Source organism: Artibeus jamaicensis, unplaced genomic scaffold, assembly GCF_021234435.1.
Source record: "Artibeus jamaicensis isolate MK-2021 breed Jamaican fruit bat unplaced genomic scaffold, CSHL_Jam_final contig_233, whole genome shotgun sequence".
NCBI classification, from domain to species: domain Eukaryota; kingdom Metazoa; phylum Chordata; class Mammalia; order Chiroptera; family Phyllostomidae; genus Artibeus; species Artibeus jamaicensis.
This window is the reverse complement of record NW_026521486.1, coordinates 25,202,893-25,224,307: the sequence shown is the minus strand read 5'-3', so window position 1 is coordinate 25,224,307 and position 21,415 is coordinate 25,202,893. Positions and strand designations below refer to the sequence as shown.

Here is a 21,415-nt window from a genome sequence, read left to right as displayed (position 1 = left end):
GGATTGAGTGCTTATTCTCACCAGGTATCGTGCTGTACACTAGGCACACGAAGATTAAAGAGACAGGGTCTCTGCCCTCAAGGAGCTTACACTCTAATGGAGGATCATTTGCATACTCCTCTGAGTACTTAAACAAATGACTGCAGGATAGCATATTACATGGGATAATAAAGGTACACATATCAATAAAATACAGAGAGGATCTGGGGGGAAATCTTTCCTGGAGAGCTGATTTCTGAGCCAGGTCACAAAGGATGAGTACACATTTTTCAAGCAGGCAAGGAAAAAAAAACATTTACAAAGGCATACCAACATGAAATAACAATGGAGGATGGCAAATAATTTGGTTTGGATTCATGTAGGCACCTCAGGAGGTGGGAAGAATGGTGTCAAGAGCTAGGGCCAAAGAAGTTGACAGGAGACAGATGATAAAGCACACTGAATGTCGGTCAAGCTTAAGAGTGGGGACTTAACTTGAAGGTGCATGGGAGCCACTGAGAGTTTAAACAGGAGAATGACAATCAAATCTGGGGGGAGCTTGGCTCTTTCACATGCAGTTGGCAGCTCCTCAGTATCTCTTATTTTATAATGTCACATTACATTATATTGTGCCAGCCTTACAGTATGTGCTATATGATGCTGTGGTATATGGAATTTAATATTGCTGTATAAGGCCCAACATATATTAAGCTCTGAAAATCTGATGAGTAAACAAAGACTCTGACATAAGTTTCTCACGTTGGGTCAGATAGTGGTGGCAATGACAGGACCCTAGGACAAGTCTCATGACTTTCTTTTTCTCTAGACTCTTTCTGTGACTCACTAGCAACTAGTGACAACGGAGCTGTTGGGATGTTTTCACAGGTATGCATTTCAGCTATATGACGATGCCCAATATATATCTCAGAAACTATCTTAACCACTCCATCACCAAAAATTTTCATTTAATCTATTGTAATATCTCTGGGAAAGGATATTAAGTTTTAAAATGGTAGAAAAAAACATGGAATTCACTCAAGAGAAGTCTTTGATTCTCACTTTTGCTGAACTATGTCTACTTGCAAGGTGAGCGATGAACTGGAATGAATAAATACTTGTATTGTGTTTGATCCTCGGTCAGGAGCCTGCAGATGTGGAGGGCCAACTATATGCAGTGTTCTGTGTTACTTTGTATAGAGGACCTAAGCATCCATGGACTTGGTGTCCATGGGGGGTCCCTGGAACCAATATCCACCCCCAAGGCAGATACTGAGGGACAACTAAGTTTTGGGGGAGTCAAAAGTTATACGTATATTTTTGACTGTGCTCTAAACTCTCGAATTGTCCAAGGGTCAACTGTAATTCTATTTATTAATCTTTTCTCTATGACTTCTGGATTTTATGACATACTTAGAAAAACTCTTCTCCATGTCAAGATTATCACAAAAATTCATTGCTTTTTTCTACTACTTTATGATTTTATAACCACTTATCTCAACACCATTTATGGAATATCTTTCCTACTGATTTGGAAGGCTCCTTTCATCTAAACTTATTTTGTTTGTACTTGGGCCCATTTCTGGACTGCCTACCTTTCTCCACGATCTGCCTATCTATTTCAGCACTATACCAACTATTTTAATTAGTGTAGCTTTGGAATATATTTAAAAACATAATGGATTTAGATTTTTATCATACCATGAAAATACTCCTAATGACATTACAATAATGGATATGTGTCATTTTACCTTTGTCCAAACTCATAGAAGGTACATAACCAAGACTGAACCCTGAAGTAAAATACGGACATTGGGTGATTATGAATGTCAATGTCAGTTCATCCTTGGTACAAAAATATACCAATTCTGGGGAGTGAGGCTGACCATGAGGGAGGCTGTGCATATGGAGGGGTGTGGGGATACATGAGAAATCTTTGTGCTGCCCTGTCAATTTTCTTGTAAATCTAAAACTGCTCCAGAAAAAAAAAAGTTAAAAAAATAAAATTTAAATTAAAAAAATCCAATGGAACTAATTTTCATTCATCATGCTATTCTCCTATTTGTATGTCCAAATGATCTTTGTTCAAGTGCCAATCAAAATGTCATTATATGCTCTGTTGTACAGAGTAACAATGGTTAGTAAGATAATTTAAGAATTCTTAATAACCAGTATAATTTTTATTGTTTTCATTTCCAATATTGTGGTATAAACAAGATTGATTCATATCTATTTTTCATATAAACTTTTGGCTGAACACTGCTTGACAAGGCCCCAGTGTTTACTCAGTCTCTGGAATGAACCCTCTGAAATGCACAAAAATAGTCAGAGCCTACTGAAAACTGGAAACACCAGACCTGTTGAGAAAGAACGCTCATGTCCATCATGCTTCTCTTCCCATAAAGGCAATAAACCTAGGGGCTCCGAACCAGAACACACTGTCTTTTTCTCCTTACCAGGTATCTCCCATCTACGTATTTAGTTAGAGATGCAACTGTTCAGTCCTGGGGAAAGAGAGATTTACCAAAAAGTACTAAAAAAATTTGGAATCTTAGTAACTGCAGTCGCTGTGGCCAAATGCTAACTGCTACGTGGTTTACCATAGGCTACATCCTCCTTGTACCCAGGCCTTCCCCTTCTTGAAGTTCACAGGCATTCTGAAGGTCTCTTGAAACATCTGTGAGTTTCAAGAGGTAGGGGGTTCAGAAATGAAAAGTTAGAAAGTTCAGAAATTACAACCAAAGAGAAATAATCAATGGTTTGTTGGTAAGCTCTGTCCTCCCTCATCCTCAACACCCCCAAGATCTGAAAGTTCAAAGCTAGACATGACCTTTCCAGGACCTGCTAAGGGAATTTCTCAGTTAGGCTCCCAACTTCTGACTCCATTCATCTTGAGGTTTCAGATGGGCACTATTTTAACTACCATGTGCAGAAAAGCCGGGGAAACAGGAACCGATAGACTCAAAATAAGAAGTGGCTTTGACTGGTGTACGTGACCCTGAGCACAGTCCCAAGCCAGTTGCCTTGTGAAGTCATCAGCTCTTCCTTTGAAGACTTTCTGCCTGGGTGCCTAGGATAGATTTCCCGAATGGGGCCAGAGCTTGGCTGAAATAATCTTTCAATCAGAGTGTGTGTGAGTCATGGAAAGCTTCCCCAGGAAGGTGGCAGTGAAGCCAATCTAGAACGAGGGTCAAATACACAAAAGGGAGAGGAGAATAGAAAACAGCGTTTCAACTAGAGGGAAGAGTATAAACAAAGATGTGGAAATGTGATATGTCATAGCAGGAGCCACAGATAATTCAGTGCTGTATTTTTGGAATATTAAATGCCAGGTAAGGAGTAATAGGGATAATGTTGGAGAAGCAGGGAGTGGCTGGGTCCCTGGGGAGTTCTGATATAACATGATTAGAAGGCTTGATTTTATCTTACAAATGTCTGAAGGGTTAATGACATATAAATAGTCCCGTATATAAATATTATAATGATGACCTCAGCAAAAAGAATATGAGGCAATTTTGAAATTAACCTAATTAAGGAAAGCTGGTGAGATTCTTGTCATTTATGTGCTAGAGGATCATCATACCTACTCTAAGATTGACAAAGAGAAGTCTCCACTTAGCTTCTTACCCTGGGTTAGGACATTGCTGGATTTATATATTTATTTATTTTATTTTATTAAATTTATTGGGGTGACATTAGTTAATAAAATTATATAGGCCTCAGGTGTGTGTACAATTTCATAACACATCATCTGTATATTGTACTGTGTGCTCACCACCCCAAGTCTCCATCCCCCCTTTTATCCCCTCTTTACCCTCTCTTACTTCCCCCGGCCCCCTTTTTTTCTGGTAATCACCATACTGTTGCGGGTATCTATGAGCTTTTGTATTTTTTTCTTAATTTTTTCACATTTTTTCACCCAGCTCCCTACCCACCTCCCTTCTGACAGCTGTCAGTCTGTTCTCTGTATCTATGAGTCTGTTTCTGTTTTGTTTGTTAGTTTATTTTGTTCATTAGATTCCACATATAAGTGAAATCGTATAGTATTTGTCTCTCTTTGACTGGCTTATTCCACTTAGCATAATACTCTCCAGGTGTTGCAAAAGGTAAGCCTTCCTTCTTTATTCTTTTTTTTTTTTTTTTTTTTATGACCAAGTAGTGTTCCATTGGGTAAATGTACCACAACTAATCCACTCTTCTACTTATGGGCACTTGGGCTGCTTCCAAATCTTGGCTATTATAAATAAAATTGCAATGAACATAGGGGTGCATATATTCTTTTGAATTACTGTTTCAGGTTTCTTTGGACATACTCATAGCTGGATTTATCTATTGGAAAGATCATACTGGCAGTGTTGCAGGAAATTGCTTTAAGGGTATTGAAACTGGAAGTAGGAAAAGACGTTAAAAGCATTATTGGAATTGTGTAGGTGAGCAATGATAGAGGCTTGAACAAGGGCCTACTTGAAAGTAGAGACAAGTGTTGAAGAGAAAAATATCAGCAGATGTGTCTGAAGAGATAGTGCGGCACAGTGTAGCAGCAATGGAAAAGTACCTCTCAGAGAAGATCCCACTGATTGGTAACCCTTGCTTCCGTGCTCTGAAATCCATCAATACTTCTTGCTAAGGTTATGCTTTCTTCAGGCTGCTTCATGAGTGAATGTGGGAAGGATATTAAGGTGGGTCCATTCTGGGAAATGTGGGACTTCCGTGATGGGCAAACTTAGTTCAAAGATGTTTCATCAGTTTTGCTGAACTTCCTTAGAATTGCATTACAGTCTAAGATTCTTCCATTAACTTCCTAACTTCCTTCTTTCCTTCCTTCCTTGATTCATTAGGGTCTGATAGCTCTCCCAGAGAACTTGAACTAAACTTATGGTGGGTAAGATTTTGGGTTTTGAAGTCATAATAACTGAGTGTGAATCTGGCCCCACAATTCCTAGATTTATAAATTCAAGTAAGTAACTTAATCTCTTAAAAGTGCCAGTCTTCTTATTTGTGAAATCATGATAATTCTTGTGAGGATTAAATTAGTGAGGCTTATAAAGTTCATAGCACAGTGTCTGGCACATAGAAGATGCTTGATAAGTATTAGCCATTCTTATTATTAGATATGGAGAATGAAGGAGAGGAAGAAGTCAGGGGTAACACCTAGGTTTCTGGCTATTTAAAATACAGGGGTGGGCAAAAGTAGGTTTACATTTGTTCTTTTGGGAAAAGATGTGAAGGTTATGATTATGACAATAGTTTTATTAACTCAAAAGAATGTCACAATTCAACTGTAAACCTGCTTTTGCTCACCCCCGTATGTAAGTAAAGTCATCATAAACTTTTTAAAAATTTAAGTCAAGTTGGTATACAATCATAAATTGGTTAAATTCATTTCCAGGGTACAATAGAATGGTCCAATATTTTTATACCTTATAATGTGATCACCCTGCTAATTCTAGAATCATCTGTCACTATGTAAACTTATCATGATATTATTAACTATATTCCCTTTCTCCTTTTCAAGCATCCTCTACCCACTCCTAGTAACCATCCCTTTGGTCTATGTTTCTATGGTTTGTTTTGTTTGTTTATTTTGTTTTGTTAGATTCCACATGTAAATGAAAACTCATGGTATTTGTCTTTCTCTGCTTGACTTACTTCACTTAGCATAATATCATCTAGATCCATCAATGTTGATGCAAATAGCAAGATCTCATTCTTAAAGGAATGATATATTCCCATTTGTGTGTATGTGTATATAGATAGATAGATAGATAGATAGATAGATAGATAGATAGATATGGATATAGATATAGATATCTCACACCTTCTTTATCCATTCATCTATTGATGGACACCTGGGTTGCTTCCATATCTTTGCTATCGTAAATGATGCTGCAGTGAACATAGGGGTGCATAAATCTCTTCAAATTAGTGTTTTCATTTTCTTTGGATAAATACTTAAAGATTAACTATTAAATGCTACATCAACATGGACATAAAAAAGACTGCTCACCTCTGGGGTTTAGAGGTTTGGTCTTTCTTTCACTGCATTTGCCCAGGCATCCAAGTTCCCAGGAGGAGGTGAACTGTGAGACTATTCTTTCGCCCTGTGAAGGAAAAGCCCATTCTAGAGCTCCTTCATGTAACAAGGGAGAAATGTTACCCACCTTCCTTGAGGATCTGAAAAGCTAAGTGGGGAAATTCCACATTAAGTACTTTTTTTATAGAGTTTTATTTAGAACAATTTAACTATTAAATATGAGATAGCAAGCACACTGCAAAGCGCATAGTAGCGAATGATCTTCCTCTCTCTGAAACACACTAAAAAGCTTAACACAGATGGAGTTAAAACTAACAAAATGGAATGAAAGGGAAAATGTAAACTCCTAAACAACATTTTAGGAAATGAATGGTTTAAACCTGGTAAGGGGAAAGTCTGGCTGAGCAGTGGTTTATACGAAAAATACCACGGGTTTTAGGGTAACCGCCAGCTCCTTGGAGCCAACAGTGTCATTTTGGCTTGTAGAGAAATGTGTATAATCTTTGGCTGCATAGTATTGTAGAAGTATAATACCCTAATAATGGGAAACTTCAGTTTTCTCATCTGCAAAATTAGGGGCTGGATTAGATGATTTCTAAGTCTCATACAGCTCTCTGATTTTCTAAGTGCATGACCTGATGACTTTAAAGTTCTAAACCTGAATTGCTACCTATTCAGGAAATGACCATAGAAAAGATAAAAAGGCTTGATGAAAACAGATTATCCATTTTAATCTGGTTGACTTTATAGCTTGACTGATCTCCAGAGGGGGGCGGGGAGAGCTTTCTCTGTGCCAAAGTGACCCACAGATGCCTCCCAAAACAAGTGTGGCAATGGGACAAACTTGCGTACGTCTATTTTGCACCATGTCAAGCTTTGCACAAAACAATTTTTCTTGAGGTGGCAGGCTTGAACAACCAGTTTTTCCCGAAGTCTGCCTGATACATGTTTATGGTGAGCTGCTCTGTCATTCCTCAGTCTCGCCATAGCCTTGAAAGGCCCCTCCCAAGTCAACTGGCTGCCTGTTGACATTGGTAATCAAGGATTTCAGAGGCAGAAATCAAGGTCAGTGTGGGCAATGACAGGAAAGGACTAGAGAGCCCTGGAATACAGGGCCCCCTTACTAGGCTATGCTGTATGTGAGTTGAGGGAGGGCCTAGATCCAAATTTTAGCCACAGTGTAATAGGCAGTCTGTGATGGTTTTGTGGGTAACCAGTGAGTTCCTCCCTCCATCAGTGCTGCTACCATTCTCTTCTGGACTCCTGAACTGGCATTTTCAGCATTTTAAATATCTTTTGAGAAAAAGGCACCAAAGAGCCCAATCATGGGGAATGCAAAGCTTTAATAAAAATAGAATTCCAAGTATTTCCACTGGAATCTCTTTGTCTAGCTTAAAGAGATTTAAAGAATGGATCAGAAAGCCTGCATTTTCTTTGTGTTCTGCAATTAACCAGGTGTATGCCCTCAGGCAAGCCGCTCAACAAACCTGGGCCCCATTTCTTCACTTGTAAAATGAGGAGGAACCCTATCTCGCTACTTCCTAGAGTATCAAAGTGCCTTTAGGCTGCCCTGGGTTATGGAGGACCCCTGACTTAGGAACAGGTTATATACTAAGCAGGAAAGAAACCATAGACTTAGAGGTGATCTCTGTGAAGTCAGTTAGAAGAAGGACCCTAGAACCTGGAAGGCACAGTTCTGAAGGGCAATAAACAAGAACTGAAATCACAGGACTCCCCGGTTCCCGCCCCAGGTAAGTCCCTCCCAGGTACTGGCTGAGTTGCTCTGTGTCTCACTTTCTTAACTAGGTCAGGCAGAAGAGGTCACAGAGGGTGGGGCTATGACCAATGGATACCATTCTCAATGTTCTGGGAAAAGGACAGAGGTGGCAAAAAGGCCAGAAGAGGAGTTTCCACTGTACATTAGCCTCGATTGACTATCTCATTCTCTCTCCAGATTGGAAGGGGCATGGGAGCCACGTAGCTTCAGCATCCCTGGCCTCTTAAATACTCATCACCTCAGCAGCACAGTCACTGACTGGGACAAAGAAATCAAGATCTGGAACCAAACGAGGTAAGTTCAGGTGTTGCTAAATTAGATGTGCTTTTGGAGATTTTTCTGGGATCCATCTACATTTATGTTTTCAGGGGAGAGGCCGTCTTCTTTTTTTTTTTACTGTGGTATAATATACATAACAGGAATTGTGCCACTGTAACTATTTTTAAATACACAATTCAGTGGAGAAGCCTCTTGAGTTTTTAGTTCTCTCCCTATGCTGTTGTTTTCATAGATTGTGTGCTCCCTGCTAATAAAGTTTTTGATTATTCTGCAGGGTCAGACTGCAGGGTCTCATCAGTTAAACTCCCAAAATACCAGAAACAGGACAGGAAATTATTCAGTGCTCACTTCTCCTTGGTACAGGGTGAGATCGTATTTGCTGCTATGTCCCTTTATTTTTATCTCTGCCTTGGCCCTAACCACTTGTTCAGACCTGTGGCTTGCCCTTGGGCCTGCTTTCTTTTATTATACTGCATTTTTGTTCTCTGACTCCTGTCTTACTCTGAGAATCAAAAACCTTTTTCTTGGGATCAGGTTTGTCTTGACCCACAGTGATCCTGCATAGCTTATTTGTCAGATGTTACTGACAGCTTCTGCTTTCTGCCTGAGCTCTGATCCCACATCCCAGACTGCATACTGGTCATTTCCTCCAGAATGTGCCAGTAATTGTTCTTCAAGCATATTGTGACAAGTACAAAAACAACCTTCATTTTTTGCTACAAGCAGATGCTCTTATTACCTCTGAGTCTCTGTCAATAGTTCATTAAGTCATTTCTACAGGAGCCAAAGTTCCCTTTGATTTAATCTCCTTTCATTGCCTTTAGCTGCTTAGTCCCTAAGAACAATCAGATTTTCTTTCAAACAGTGACCATTGTTTCCATCCTTTCCCCCACCCCCCACCAAGCCCATTTCTAGGTCCTCGCCACTTCTGACACAGTCTGCTGCTGTGTCCACTCTTTCTCTGACCCGAATGGCTGAGGTCAGACCTAGCCTACCTTCCTTAATCAAGTCATGTCTGTTCAAAACTTTGAAGTTCTTCCCTATACCTATCATGTAGGCTTCTCGCCCTAATCAGGCTGTTAAAGCTTCCCCTAACTTGATCCCATTATAGAAAATTCTTCTGCCAGGCATCTATGCTCTAATGGGAAGTTTAATGGACGTGGAATTAGTGGACCTCCTTTCAGATCCTAGCTTTGTACTCAGCAGAACCACCTTGGGTCATTCAATGACTCTTGGAGTCTTAGATCTCCATTTGCAAAATGAGGATAATATGTATATCATAGAGGATTTTATGAGGACTTAATAAAATAAGTATGTGTGGAGGCAGGTTAGTATTGTGCTCAGAACCCGAATTTGAGCTGACTACCTTGGTTCAAATCCAGACTTTTTTACTCTGTAATTATGTGACCTAGAGCAAGTTCCTTAACCTCTCTGGGCTTCATGCTTTTCATGGGTAAAATAGAGATAAAACAGTGCATACCTCTTAGGTCTGTACATATATTGAGGTAATATATCCAATGAGATAATATAGGTAAAGTGCTTAATACGTGCCTGGCACATTATAAGCTGTAATAGATGTAAGCTATTACTGTTATTATGTGCAAGAGACCTGTTGCTTGACACTTAAATAGCACTTAAAAAATGTTTGTTAACTTTGTTGATGAAAAATGTTTGTTAACTTTGTTAACTTTGTTGATGATTTCACCTTATCCATATGATCTCACTTCCCACTAATTCTTGCTATGCGCATTCTTATGCCACCCTTCCTCCAGGCAGGTTGACCACCTCCACTTTCTATTAAAATATCTTCCGCTTTCCTTGTCTTAGGTTGTGGTATTTCTCCTTTCTAGATTGTCACAATTTCTCTTCCCTGCCTCTCCAAATTCTTCCCATTCTTTAAGGCCTATCTTAAACCCCACCTCCAGGAAACTTTTCTCATTACTTATTTTTTAAAATCCTCACCTGAGGACATGTTTTTTAATTTTTAGATAAAGAGGAAGGGAGGGAAGGAGAGAAAGAGGGAAGGAGGGAGAGAGAGAGGGAAGGAAAGAGAAACATCCATGTGTGGGAGAAACAAAGATTGGCTACCTCCCATTCATGCCCTGACTGGGGATGGAACCCACAACCTTTTGGTTCACAGGACAATGCTCCAAGCCGGCGCAGCCAGGGCTCCCTCATTACTTCTGAAACTTACTGATTTCTCGCTTTTCTGAACCAGTTACCCTTGATTCAGCATCTCGTACACTCAGGTACTGTTTCCGATATATTCATTTATCTTCAACTGGTTTGAAAGATATTCCTCAGTCTAGCATTGTTTCAGAATACACAGTAAACACAGTGAATGTTTAATCTACTGGACTATTTTATCAACTCTGATGATCTCTTGGGATCAGATGCCCAGATTATATTTAGGGTGGAATTTGGAGAAAAGGAAACACACTTTGTTGTGTGAGGGTGAAGGCGGATCCAGAATTCTGAAACATTTTTTCTGAACTAGAGTCTCTTATCAGTAGAGTGGCCCCTGAAGGTGAGCAGATGAGGGAGGTGGAGGAGTATGAAGTTACATGGAACAAGGTCCATGTAACATGCTACATGGAACAAGGTCCTATAGCCTCTTGCCAAAGTATTGGAGAAATGCTTAAGGATGGGGTCTCTGCACTTGAAGGGCTAGAGGCAGACCATAGCTGACACAGACAGAAAAGTGTCCCCATTCAAATGTTCTTGCTATGACAAGCTTTGCCTTTAACTAGTTTCTCAAGCTTCTCACACCATTACACAACGTTTGCCCTATTGAGAAACTGGTTTTGCATGAAACTTCCCATGGCTTGAAGCAAGTATCCATGACGGTGTTTGCATACCATTGGGGTTTTACCCCTCCCAGGTGTGCCAATAAAGATGAAGTGGCATTGAGATGACGTGATATGAAGGACATCACTGCAGCCTCCAAAACTGAAAAGGCTGGAACTATGTGAAAGTTCATACCAGGATTTCACAATCACAGTGAAGGCCAAGAAAGACTAGTCCAGATGCAAGGTAAAGAACGTGTCTTTGCCCCAGTTCTCACGAAGCCTCCTTTGAGAAATGCAGCCTACGTTGATCTCCCGTCGCTGAGCTCCTGTAGTACACATTGTCTAGACTACACAGTTCAGTCCCTCATTTTACGTGGTCTTCTAAAAATTCTCTACATGTTAGTTGTGTTCCTCTAGCTAGTCACAAGCTCCTGAGAACACAGACTATCTCTTATACTCCTTTGCTGTGTCCTGCGGAGCTTCTCAATACAGTTTAACTCAGTGTTTGGTACAGTAAGATTCTCAACAATAAGTGTTGATGATATGTTTTTAGACACAGGAATTCATAAAAGGTGGCTCCACAACGAGAAACAGAAGATTTGTTTCTCCTTTAAAGTTGTGGGCCATGGGAGTCCATTTATGGTGCTGTCAGCAGCACCAGCCTCCTTTCATCCGTCGGGGAGTCGAGACAGTACAGGTGGGACACAGGGTCCTGGTGGCTTCCCACTTAGGAGAGAGCGATGTTCTGCCCTTGACCCTTGAGAACCCTTCCCGGTTCCCCTTCTGCCTCACCACAGAGCCATGCGTGCAGTAAGAGCTGTGAGGAGTATCGGAGGTTGTGGAACTCTACGCCTTTATTTTGTAGACGAGGAAACCCCGGGTCCAGGAAGGAGCAGCTGAGGGCGGTGGAGGAAGGACACGGGCTCTGGAGTCAGCACTGAACTCTAATCCCAGTGCTGCCACTTTTCGGTTGTGTCATTTGGGGGAGTCTCTTCGTGCCTTGGAGCCGTAATTTCCTCATCTTTAAAGTGGGGTAATGCCTGCCTACAGGGAGGTAGTAAGAATTAAGTGAGATAATGGTATGGAAATACAGTGCTCGGTACTTAAGAGCTGCCCCATACCTGTTGCCGCTCTCTCCTTTCCTTCTCCTGAGCATCCTGCCCAAAGTTATTAAAAAAAATTAAGTGCCAGCCTCTCTTGTTTGCCAAGCTAGATATTCTTTCAATCACACACTAAAGCTAGCCTTTCTACCCACTACAAAATTAGGATTGACCTTTTAAAAAATTTTAAATTAACTTCACTGGGGATTTGGACCAATTTGTTTGGAGCACATTCATATGTATCAAGAAAAAGAAGTTAAGAGGCAGAAATACTAAATTTCAGAGTGAAATTCAAAGGTATGGAGGTTTTCCCTATTTCCAACCACACTAATATGAACTCCCGGTGATCCTAAAATAGTATGGATGGCCTTTTACCCCTTAAAAAAATCCTGTCTCTGATATATTTACAGGCTTTGCCTTTCAACCTGATATTTTTCACCTGTTTTTCTTAAACATACTCTTGTGTCCATTAATCATCAGTTGGAACTAAACAGTGCTGTAGAGGTTCCGTTAAAGAAATAAGAAAAATGCATTGATAATGATCACTGTGGACTTGCAGAGTGGATGAGTCTCAGAAATGAAATGGACATTCATATCATTTGTAAGAATTAATGCTTGGTGATAAAACTTTCTTTCCCATGCTAGAGAAGATTTACTGGGATTGTTATTTCTTTTTCAATTTTTAGCTAGTTAATATTCATTGCATTTGGCTGCAGATATGTTTTTAACTGTGGAGCAGAGCCAGAAGTAGACCAGAAGAACAATTTCATGATGAAATACCCCCTCATTGTGACTGTTACAATGATCAAATTATGACAGACAGTTTGTCATTTAATGAAAAGGGTAGGTCTTACAAGGAAGAGAAGCAAAGCAGGAGCAAACCTCCCTGAAGTTTTCTTTGTGGAAGGTGTGTTAGGCAGAATAATTCTCCCTCAAAGCCCTGGTCCTAAACCTCAGGACCGTGACTGTCAGGCTACAGGGCAAAGGGGATTAAAAGTGCAAAGGGAATTAAAGTTGCTAAAGATCAGACTTTCACAAAGGGGGATTATTCTGGATTATCCAGGTGGGCTCAATATCATTTCAAGGGTCCATTACACGGGGGGGGGGGGGTCAGAGGGAGAACCAGAGAGAGCGTTAATGATATGAGAAGAACTATATCCACTGTTGCTAGCTTTGAAGATGGAAGAAGGGGCCATGAGCCAAGGACTGTGGCAGCCTCTGAAAGCTGGAAAGGGCCAGAAAATTGATTTTGTTCCCCCTAGAGCATCTAGAGGAGAACAGAGCCCGGCTGACACCTTGACTTTAGCCCAGCAATACCCATTTTAGATGTCTGAATTCCAGAACTATAAGATAATAAATTTGTGGCCTTGGCCAAAATAGCTCAGTTGATTAGAGCATCGTCCTGATACACCAAGGTTGTGAATTCAATCCCCAGTCAGGGCACACACACACAAAAGATAATACAGTTGTGTTGTTTTTTGTAATTTATGTACAGCAGCAATAGAAAACCAATACAAAGGGTTTCTCCAAACAAAGGCTGACAGACCATTTTGCCAAAAAGATGCTGCCTGGCATTCTGGGATTTCACCAAATCATGGGAAAACTTTAAAGTTCCCAAAGGAACTGAGACATAAAGAGAGGGTAAAGATCAATGTCAAGGGGGCAGAGTGATCAGCAATTAATAGAGAGTGCTTCTCATGTTTGGCTCCATACAGGATGGAGAAGAAATATAAATATAACTCATAACATCAAGGAGAGACAGGATTAACAGCTCTGTTTGGTATTTGTATCATATCTTTAATTTCACAAAGGATTTAACTTAAATAGTCTCATTTAATTCTCCCTTCAACCCTATGAGGTGGTAATTTTTACTATACTATTTTGTAAACAAGAAAACTGAAGCTTAGGTAGTTAATTTTCCTAAAATCAGACAATAGTAAGAAAAGCTGTGATTCAAACAGATCTGGTTCCAAAACATAGGTGCTTCAGTACCTTGATATCTGTTCCGTATATAGAGCCATTCAGGAAGGAAGTCAACACATGTAGAAACTGCTAATTAGTTAAGAGTAATTTCTATTAACAAATGGAGGTTGTGGGGAGAGGTGTATACTTTATGGTGGATATCCGCTCTCCACATGTCTGCTTCTCATGAATATGAGTCTTCCTAGAATGTACCTATCATCAAAAGCATCACTGGCCCAATGGTGTCTTCTTGGTGAATGTTTTTAATTCACTATCTGTCATAAACCTAAATTTGACATACAAAGTCTGTCTGGAAAAAGTCCAGCCATTATTGGTATAGTGAGAAAGGTTTGTGTGACATTGGTGTAACCTGGCAGCCAAGGTGATTGGCCTGAAATGCACATGTGTGAACAATGACAACTTCACTGTACTAGTCAGTGGGGGAGGTAGAAGCCATTGAGTGAGTGATCATGTGTACTGTGTGGCCATTGCATTCAAAAGCAGTGAATCTGCATCAGATTTTGCGTGAAGCTTGAACATTCTTCTGTGGAAACTATTTGGATGATTCAGAAGGCTTTCGGGATGATGCAATGAGTGCAGCACAAATGCTTCAAAGATGGTCGAGCATCTGTTGAATGTGGTCCACGTTCGGGAAGGCCTGCCACAAGCAGAGCACCTGAGAATGTTGGACATGTGTGGGCTGAAATCAACAAAGACTGGTGACTGACTGGGAGAACTAGAAGCTGATCTGGGGAGTCCAAAAACTACTGTGTCTGAGATTCTGATGCAGGATCTTGGCATGAAACGTGTCATGGCAAAATTTGTTCTGTGGCTTCTGCTACCAGAGTAGAAGGAACATTGTGCTGCAGTTGCTAATGACTTGATTCAAACTGCTACTAACAAACAAGATTTCCTCAAGAAGGTCATAACCAGAGATGAATTGTGGGTCTATGGCTGTGGTCTGGAAATGAAAGCCCAGTCATCCCAATGGAAGTCGTCTGGTTCTCCATGACCAAAGGCAGCACAGCAAAGTCACAGCAAGATCAAGACCACGTTAACTGTGTTTTTTTTTGATTGGGACGCTGTTGTCCATCACAAGTATGCCCCTCCAGGCCAAACAATCAATAAGTACTACCTCAATGTTCTTCATCAATTGAGAAATTCAATATGACAAAAATGGTAGAAGCTATGGGCAAGTGGTGATGGGCACCTTTATCACAACAATGTACCCTCTCATGCATCACATCTTCTGCAGAGTTTTTTGGTGAAACATCAAATCATCCAGGTAACTCAGCACCCCCACAGCCCAGATTTGGTGCCCTGCAACACCTTTGAAAGGCAAGAGATTTCAGATTGTTAGCGAGATTCAGGAAAATGAAGTGAGGCAGCTGGTGGCTATTCCAATAAAGGATTTTGCAGAGTATTTTGAACAATGGAAGAGATGCTGGGAGAACTCTGTGAGGTCCCAAGGTGTCTACTTTGAATGGGACTGAGGCGTCATTGTCCTATGTGTTTTGTATCTTCTTCACTAGAGGTCTCTATTTTTCATATTACATGGCTGGGCTATATACCTTCTGGACATCTCATATAACTAAAATAGAGGTCACCCCTACCTCCCTCACCTGAGTCAGACCTCTACCCTGTTTCCAATTTCTTTTAAGAATTTTGTTACTAATTAAGTCATTTAGACTCAACTGCTATAAAAACAATAACAGCTAATACTGAGCATGCATTCCGGTTATTGTGCTAAGCATTTAGATTTCATACATTTAATCCTCTCAACAACCCTATGAGGAAGGTACAATTAATAACCACATTTTATAGATGAGGAAATTGAGGCTTATATAAATGGCTGAAGGTGACACCTTAGCATCATCTTTCATTGCTCTTCTTCACCCTCCGTAGATCATGAATCACCAAGTCTTCTCAATTTCCCCTCTGTGCATATTTGTTGCTTTCTTTCCATGTCCATTACCACTGTACCAGTCTTGCCCCTCCTCCCTTTTTAACACTCACCCAAGGACATGCTTATTGATTTTAAATAGAGGGAGAGGGAGAAAGAGAGGTAGAGAAACACTGATCAATTTCCTTTTGTATGTGCCCCAAATGGGCATCGAACCGGCAACCTAGGCATGTGCCCTAACTGGGAATCGAACCCACTGCCTTTTGGTTTACGGGAGGATGCTGCAAACAACTGAGCCAGAACAGCCAGGACTTGGCCCTTCTTGACTTACGCCTGAATTGTTGCCACTGCCCAACATAGTCTATCTTTTTCCATGATCCCCTTTCTTAGACCTTTCTCATACCTGTATGCTTTGGTCAGACTAAGCCACCTAAAGTCCCACTTTTATCCTATCTATTTCTAAGTTCAAACCTTTAAACTAGAGAAAGTACACCCAAATGTCCCCAGAGGTTTATCCTTGGACATTGTGATGGTGTGATGGTAGTAATATATTTATTTTAATTAAATAATTTCATTATGTTAAAGGGGAAATATGTTACAACTATAGGTTGACATTACAGAACTAGATACATAATAAAGATAAGCACACACTGTACTGTATAAATGTATAGCTCAGACTTCATTGTTCCAGAGTTGGGGAGCTCTCACTGGTCATCTGACTGTCCCTAATATGCAATTCTCTTTTTTAGAGGCAAACCTTTGCATAAAAATTTATGTAAATGTGCTTAGTGTTTCCTATGTCTTTGTAAACTTCATTATTAGTATTAAAATAAGTGTACATGATAAAAAATGAATCAAAATACCACCAAAAGATTTAGCAATAAAAAATTTTCTCTCTCTCCCAAGGGTAACCATTGATTAAGGTGATTTATATTTTCTTATTTACACTTTACACTTTTCTGTAATTTAAGACTTTTAGCAATGCACATGTATTGCTTTATAATAGCAAATAAGACCAATAAAGAATAATTTTAAAAAGAAACCAAATTTTCCACCATTCCCTGCTACTTATAATATAAAAGCTGAATTCTTTGGCTGAGGCCATATGTAATCTGGCCTCAAACTGCTTTCCGGGCTTATTATATACTATTCAACACAAATGTTCTGCTTCAGTTAAACTATTGTAAACACTATTTCCCTGCTGTGTCTCTAACTGTGTGTTTTCTCTTCCTGGAATGAGCTTCCCCATTCTCTTTTAATATCCCAATTCGATCTATTGTTGAAGATCTAAGTCAGTTCTACTTACTGCCTTCCTCAAAAAGGAAGGAATCGGTATATAGCAAGTATGTACAGCGTGGGCTCTGTACTACATTTGGTGCTTTACTTGTTATTCATTTGAACCTCCAAACAGCTCTGGATGGCTTGTATTAATTACTTTCATTTTACAGATGAGGAAACTAAGTGTCCCTCCCGTCACAGAGGCAGTATGCAGCGGGGCTGGAGGGTGGAGCTGGCTAACTGTCCCGCCTCTGCTCAGTGAGCTGTCATTTTTTCCAACTTTTGTAGCACACATCTGAGTAAGCGGGACCAATGATCACTGAAGTGCATTCTAAGATTGCTTATACTGTTATTTTGAATGCCTTGTATTTTGTATTTTTGTTACTTTGAATGACTTATACTTTGTATTTTTGTTTACCTTAACAAAACTGCCTGTGGGAGAAAACTAGTATGTGAGTTCTAACTTGCTATTTCCTAGCTCTGTGTCTAGCTCTGGGCTAACTCTTTAACCTTTCTTAGCCTCAACTTCCTCCACTGTAAAGTAGGAAAGATAATAATAATACCTAACTCTTAGGTTGTGAGAGTTAAAAACTCAACATATACTTTGTACAAAGGATCTAATTGTTGTGTGTTTGACTGAACGTGGCAATATTAGTTTATTTTCAAATTCCATTTAATTTCTAGTTTCTTTATAGGGTTTAAGATATTCCTAAAACTCGGTGACCTAAAGAAGATCAGCTTTTTATCTTCAACGCATTAAAAAAACCGACTTTAGGGTGGGGCAGGGGAGAGTGACGGGGGGGAAATGGGGACAATTGTAGTTGAACAAAAATAAAAACAAAAAAGACGCTCCACAAAAACCAACAAACTGATTTTACACGAAATGAAAAAGTACTTTTGTGTTACGTGATCAGAATATCCTGTCTTGCTGTTTAATCAACACTGAACAAGAGGTTCAACTGAGTAACTTGTTAAAGACTGTTCCTAAAGGTAAATGCTCACTAAATTTATAAACCAGAATGTTGTTAGCGAATGTTGTCATTGCTAGTCCTGAAAGCCACCGAGAACTTTTAAAGCTGAGCATATCGAGTACCTATATGTACTTTGAAAATGAAAAAAAAAAACCTACTTAAAAATCCCCAACCTTCAAAAATAGACATCATTTTTTTTTTCATATTCTTTATATCAGAGAAAAAAAGAAACCACTGTGTCCATTCCAATTATTTTCTTTTAGGATCAGAGGGAAAAAAGCGCAAAATTCGCAAATCCATTTTAGCCATTTATTTGTTTTCAGCCTTTTGAAAGATGAATATACACACCTGATATTAGAAATGATCATTCTTTTATCCTTAATATTTTATTTCACAGTTATTAAAAAGCTTGTCAAAATAACCTGGACAAAACCCCCAAATGTGTGTTCTACACGATATGGAAAATAAAGTTTGGGCTGTAGATATCAAAAGTCCATCTACAACTTTACTGAATTTGTGAGTGAGAAATTCTCATTTCTCAGGGTACTTCTCTAATACCTGTTTGTTATGAATTGTTCGATTAAAACAAAACAAGCTGGTCATCAGGGCAGTGGGATCTCGTGGGGTTTAAAGGTCCCACACCTGTCTGTAGCTAGGTATTACCCTTTTTTCTCCTCTTAACAGTCCAGTTTCTTGAAAGAGTAGTTTCTATTCTACTGCTGGTCTTTTTTTTCCCCTTCCTTCTTATTCCCTTTTCAACTCACCGAAATCCTGCAGAGGCGAGATTGTTTTCAGTTAAACCACTCTCTCCACAGTTACTACGGCTGAATCAAATAAAGTCTTTTCAGACCTGTCTAGTGGGACTTCTCTAAGCATTAGCTCGCTGGAAATATACTCTTTCCTGCTGAAACTCTCTTTTCTTGGCTTCTGTAACAGCCCTGTACAGCACTGCTTTCTTTCTGCTTTTCTAGTTTCTCTTTCTCAGCCTCCCTATCAGCTTTTTATGGATTGCCTCTTCCTGAAACATCAGGATTCCCTTGGTTCCCAACAGCTTTTTTCTCTTACTCTCCCTACATGATCTCATCCACTGGCCATGGCTGCAATTAAATATGACAAATGGATCCCAAATCTTTATTTCCTGCCCAGACATGGCCTGTGAGCTTCGGACCCATAGATGCAGCAGTCTACTCCTCCAGGGGCTCCATAGGCACCTTGAAGTCAATGTGCTTAAAATCCAACTTTCCACCTTTCCAACTGCCATAGTAAGCAGCACTATTATCTACGCATTTGCTCAAGCCAGAACCCTAGGAGTCATCTCTTGATGCTGCCTTCCCCTTGACAGTTCAGACCAAAGTGGTCACCAGGATTCTTTTGATTCTAGTTTTTAACCCCTCTTGAATCTGTCTTCTATTTATATTTAATTCTCTAATTTATACAAGTGTCTTTTACCTTGCTTTATGTCCTTCCCACCAACCCATCCTTTATATAGCAAAATGCAGATCTGATCCTGTCATTTTTCCTGCTTAAAATCTTTCCTTGGCTCCACCATTGCTTACCTTGAGTAAGGCCTGACCCCTTTGGCACGGCTCACAAGGCCTCTGTGATCTTGATTCTGCCTGGGTGTGTAGTACAGGCCACTCAGATCCCAGCTCTTTCATTCCACTGTGCACCCTGGAGCATGTTAACTGTAAAATGGAGGATTAAATGATGTAATTTTCAATAAATGTTAGCTAATATTTTAAACTATGATTAATATCTTTATTTATATGTCTTTGGGAAATAGTACTATTATTTCCTTAAAATAAATTCTTAAAGTGGAATTGCTGGGTATACATTTTTGAAGACTTTTGAAAACATATTGCCAAATTGCCCTGCAGAAAAGATATACCAATTTATACTGTCACCAATGGTATTAAGAAGGCCCAATTCTTCACACCGTTGACCCAATGCTGGGATTAACCATTAAAAAAAAATCTTTGCCAAACTGATAAGTGAAAAATCACCTAGTGTTTATAACTTTTGTGTCTATTTACATATTTGCCACAGAAAGATCAGATATACACTGAAAACAGAGAGTGTATTGCTGTGTACCCTATCTTGGTTCTACGCCTCAATTTGACATTGAGGTTTGGCATCTCTGCCCAAGATGGATTCTATGTCTTTGAACTCCATTACGTCTCTCTTTCCTTCCATTTCTCTAGGAATAAGCACGCCTCTATTTGAATAGAATCACTGAAACACTTAATTCCTATTTGACTTTTAAGCACTATATTTGGTCCAGTTTCTTCAAAGCCTTTAGATGAGGAGCACAGGGGAGATTTGGGAGACATGTTTCTAATCCCAGTTTAGTCGTTACCTAGCTGTGCATCCTTGGGCAAGCCACTTAATCTCTCTGGACCTTCACTTTCTCTTACGTAAAGTGAGTGGGATGGTACCAGGTAATGTCTTAGGTATCTTCTAGTTCTTACATTACAGAGGTAAAATTTTTCTTCCAGGAAGTTCCTTTGGAGGCCAAAGGAACTTCCTCTTACTCTGCTGTAAATACGTACTGCTCTCTTGCAACACAGTGTCACCTCTTTGAGGCAGAACTTGCCTCTTTCCAGAACTATGATTCATTTGTATGGTGCCATGAGCCCTAGGACAATAGCAGCAACTACCACCCAAAACGCACAGCCAAGACTTAAGTGGAAAGTAGGTCACAGTTATTTTGTGGATAACAAAACCCTTTGAAAAATCTGTTGAAACCTAGGGACTTGCTCACAGAAACATACACATAAGTACGTAGGCATAAAACTTTAGGGAGTCCCTAGACCCTCTGAAGCCTATTACATATTACCTACAGATCCATGAATCCTCGGCTAAAAACATTTGATTTGGGGATATTAAAGGGAACCCTGGAGGTAAACCAAATCACCAAAAATGTTTCCTTCCTATTGGAAAAGGGTGTTGCTAAATGAAACAAATATTTATAGAATATTATCAAAACTTTTAAAACCCAAAATAATCATGCTTACATGCTTAAGTCTTTTATAATAGAATGCAAACTCCTTACCATGCATTACGAGGTTCTACACCATGGTTCCTGCCCACCCTTGTTTTATACTTTTGAGCTCCACTGGCTCTCTCTTGCCCTGGGAACACACCAACTTTCTCCAAGTCAGTCTTTCTACTGGAGAGTCTCCCGGTGATTTGTTTCCTCTGCCCAGAGGACTTCCCTCGTTGCTATCCTTCAGGCCTCTGTTCAAATGTCCCCTCCTCATGAACTTGTTCCCCAACCACCTTTGTACCTACCCTCATCATTTGCTAGGCACAACGCCAGTTTTTCCCCTGCATAGTCAATCTTGTC

The 21,415-nt window shown here is 39.9% G+C and overlaps 2 protein-coding genes across 4 annotated transcripts in view; one reads left to right on the top strand and one right to left on the bottom strand.

Moving 5' to 3' along the window:
- CREBL2 (cAMP responsive element binding protein like 2) overlaps positions 1-21,415 on the bottom strand; it is a 59,326-nt gene that overhangs the window by 34,880 nt on the left and 3,031 nt on the right. For 2 of the 3 annotated variants that reach the window (XM_053661648.1, XM_053661647.1), the window contains exon 2: positions 19,626-19,754. In XM_053661648.1, the coding sequence (XP_053517623.1) occupies positions 19,626-19,727 (102 nt within the window). In that variant the 5' untranslated portion in view covers positions 19,728-19,754. Of the gene's footprint in view, positions 1-19,625; positions 19,755-21,121; positions 21,138-21,415 lie in introns of those variants that run through there. The other variant, XM_053661645.1, reaches the window with a different exon arrangement.
- The window catches only part of DUSP16 (dual specificity phosphatase 16), a 94,252-nt gene continuing 80,769 nt past the window's right edge, over positions 7,933-21,415 (top strand). The window contains exon 1 of the mRNA XM_053661642.1: positions 7,933-8,081. The gene's annotated coding sequence lies outside the window, so the exon portion shown is untranslated. The remainder of the gene's footprint in view (positions 8,082-21,415) is intronic.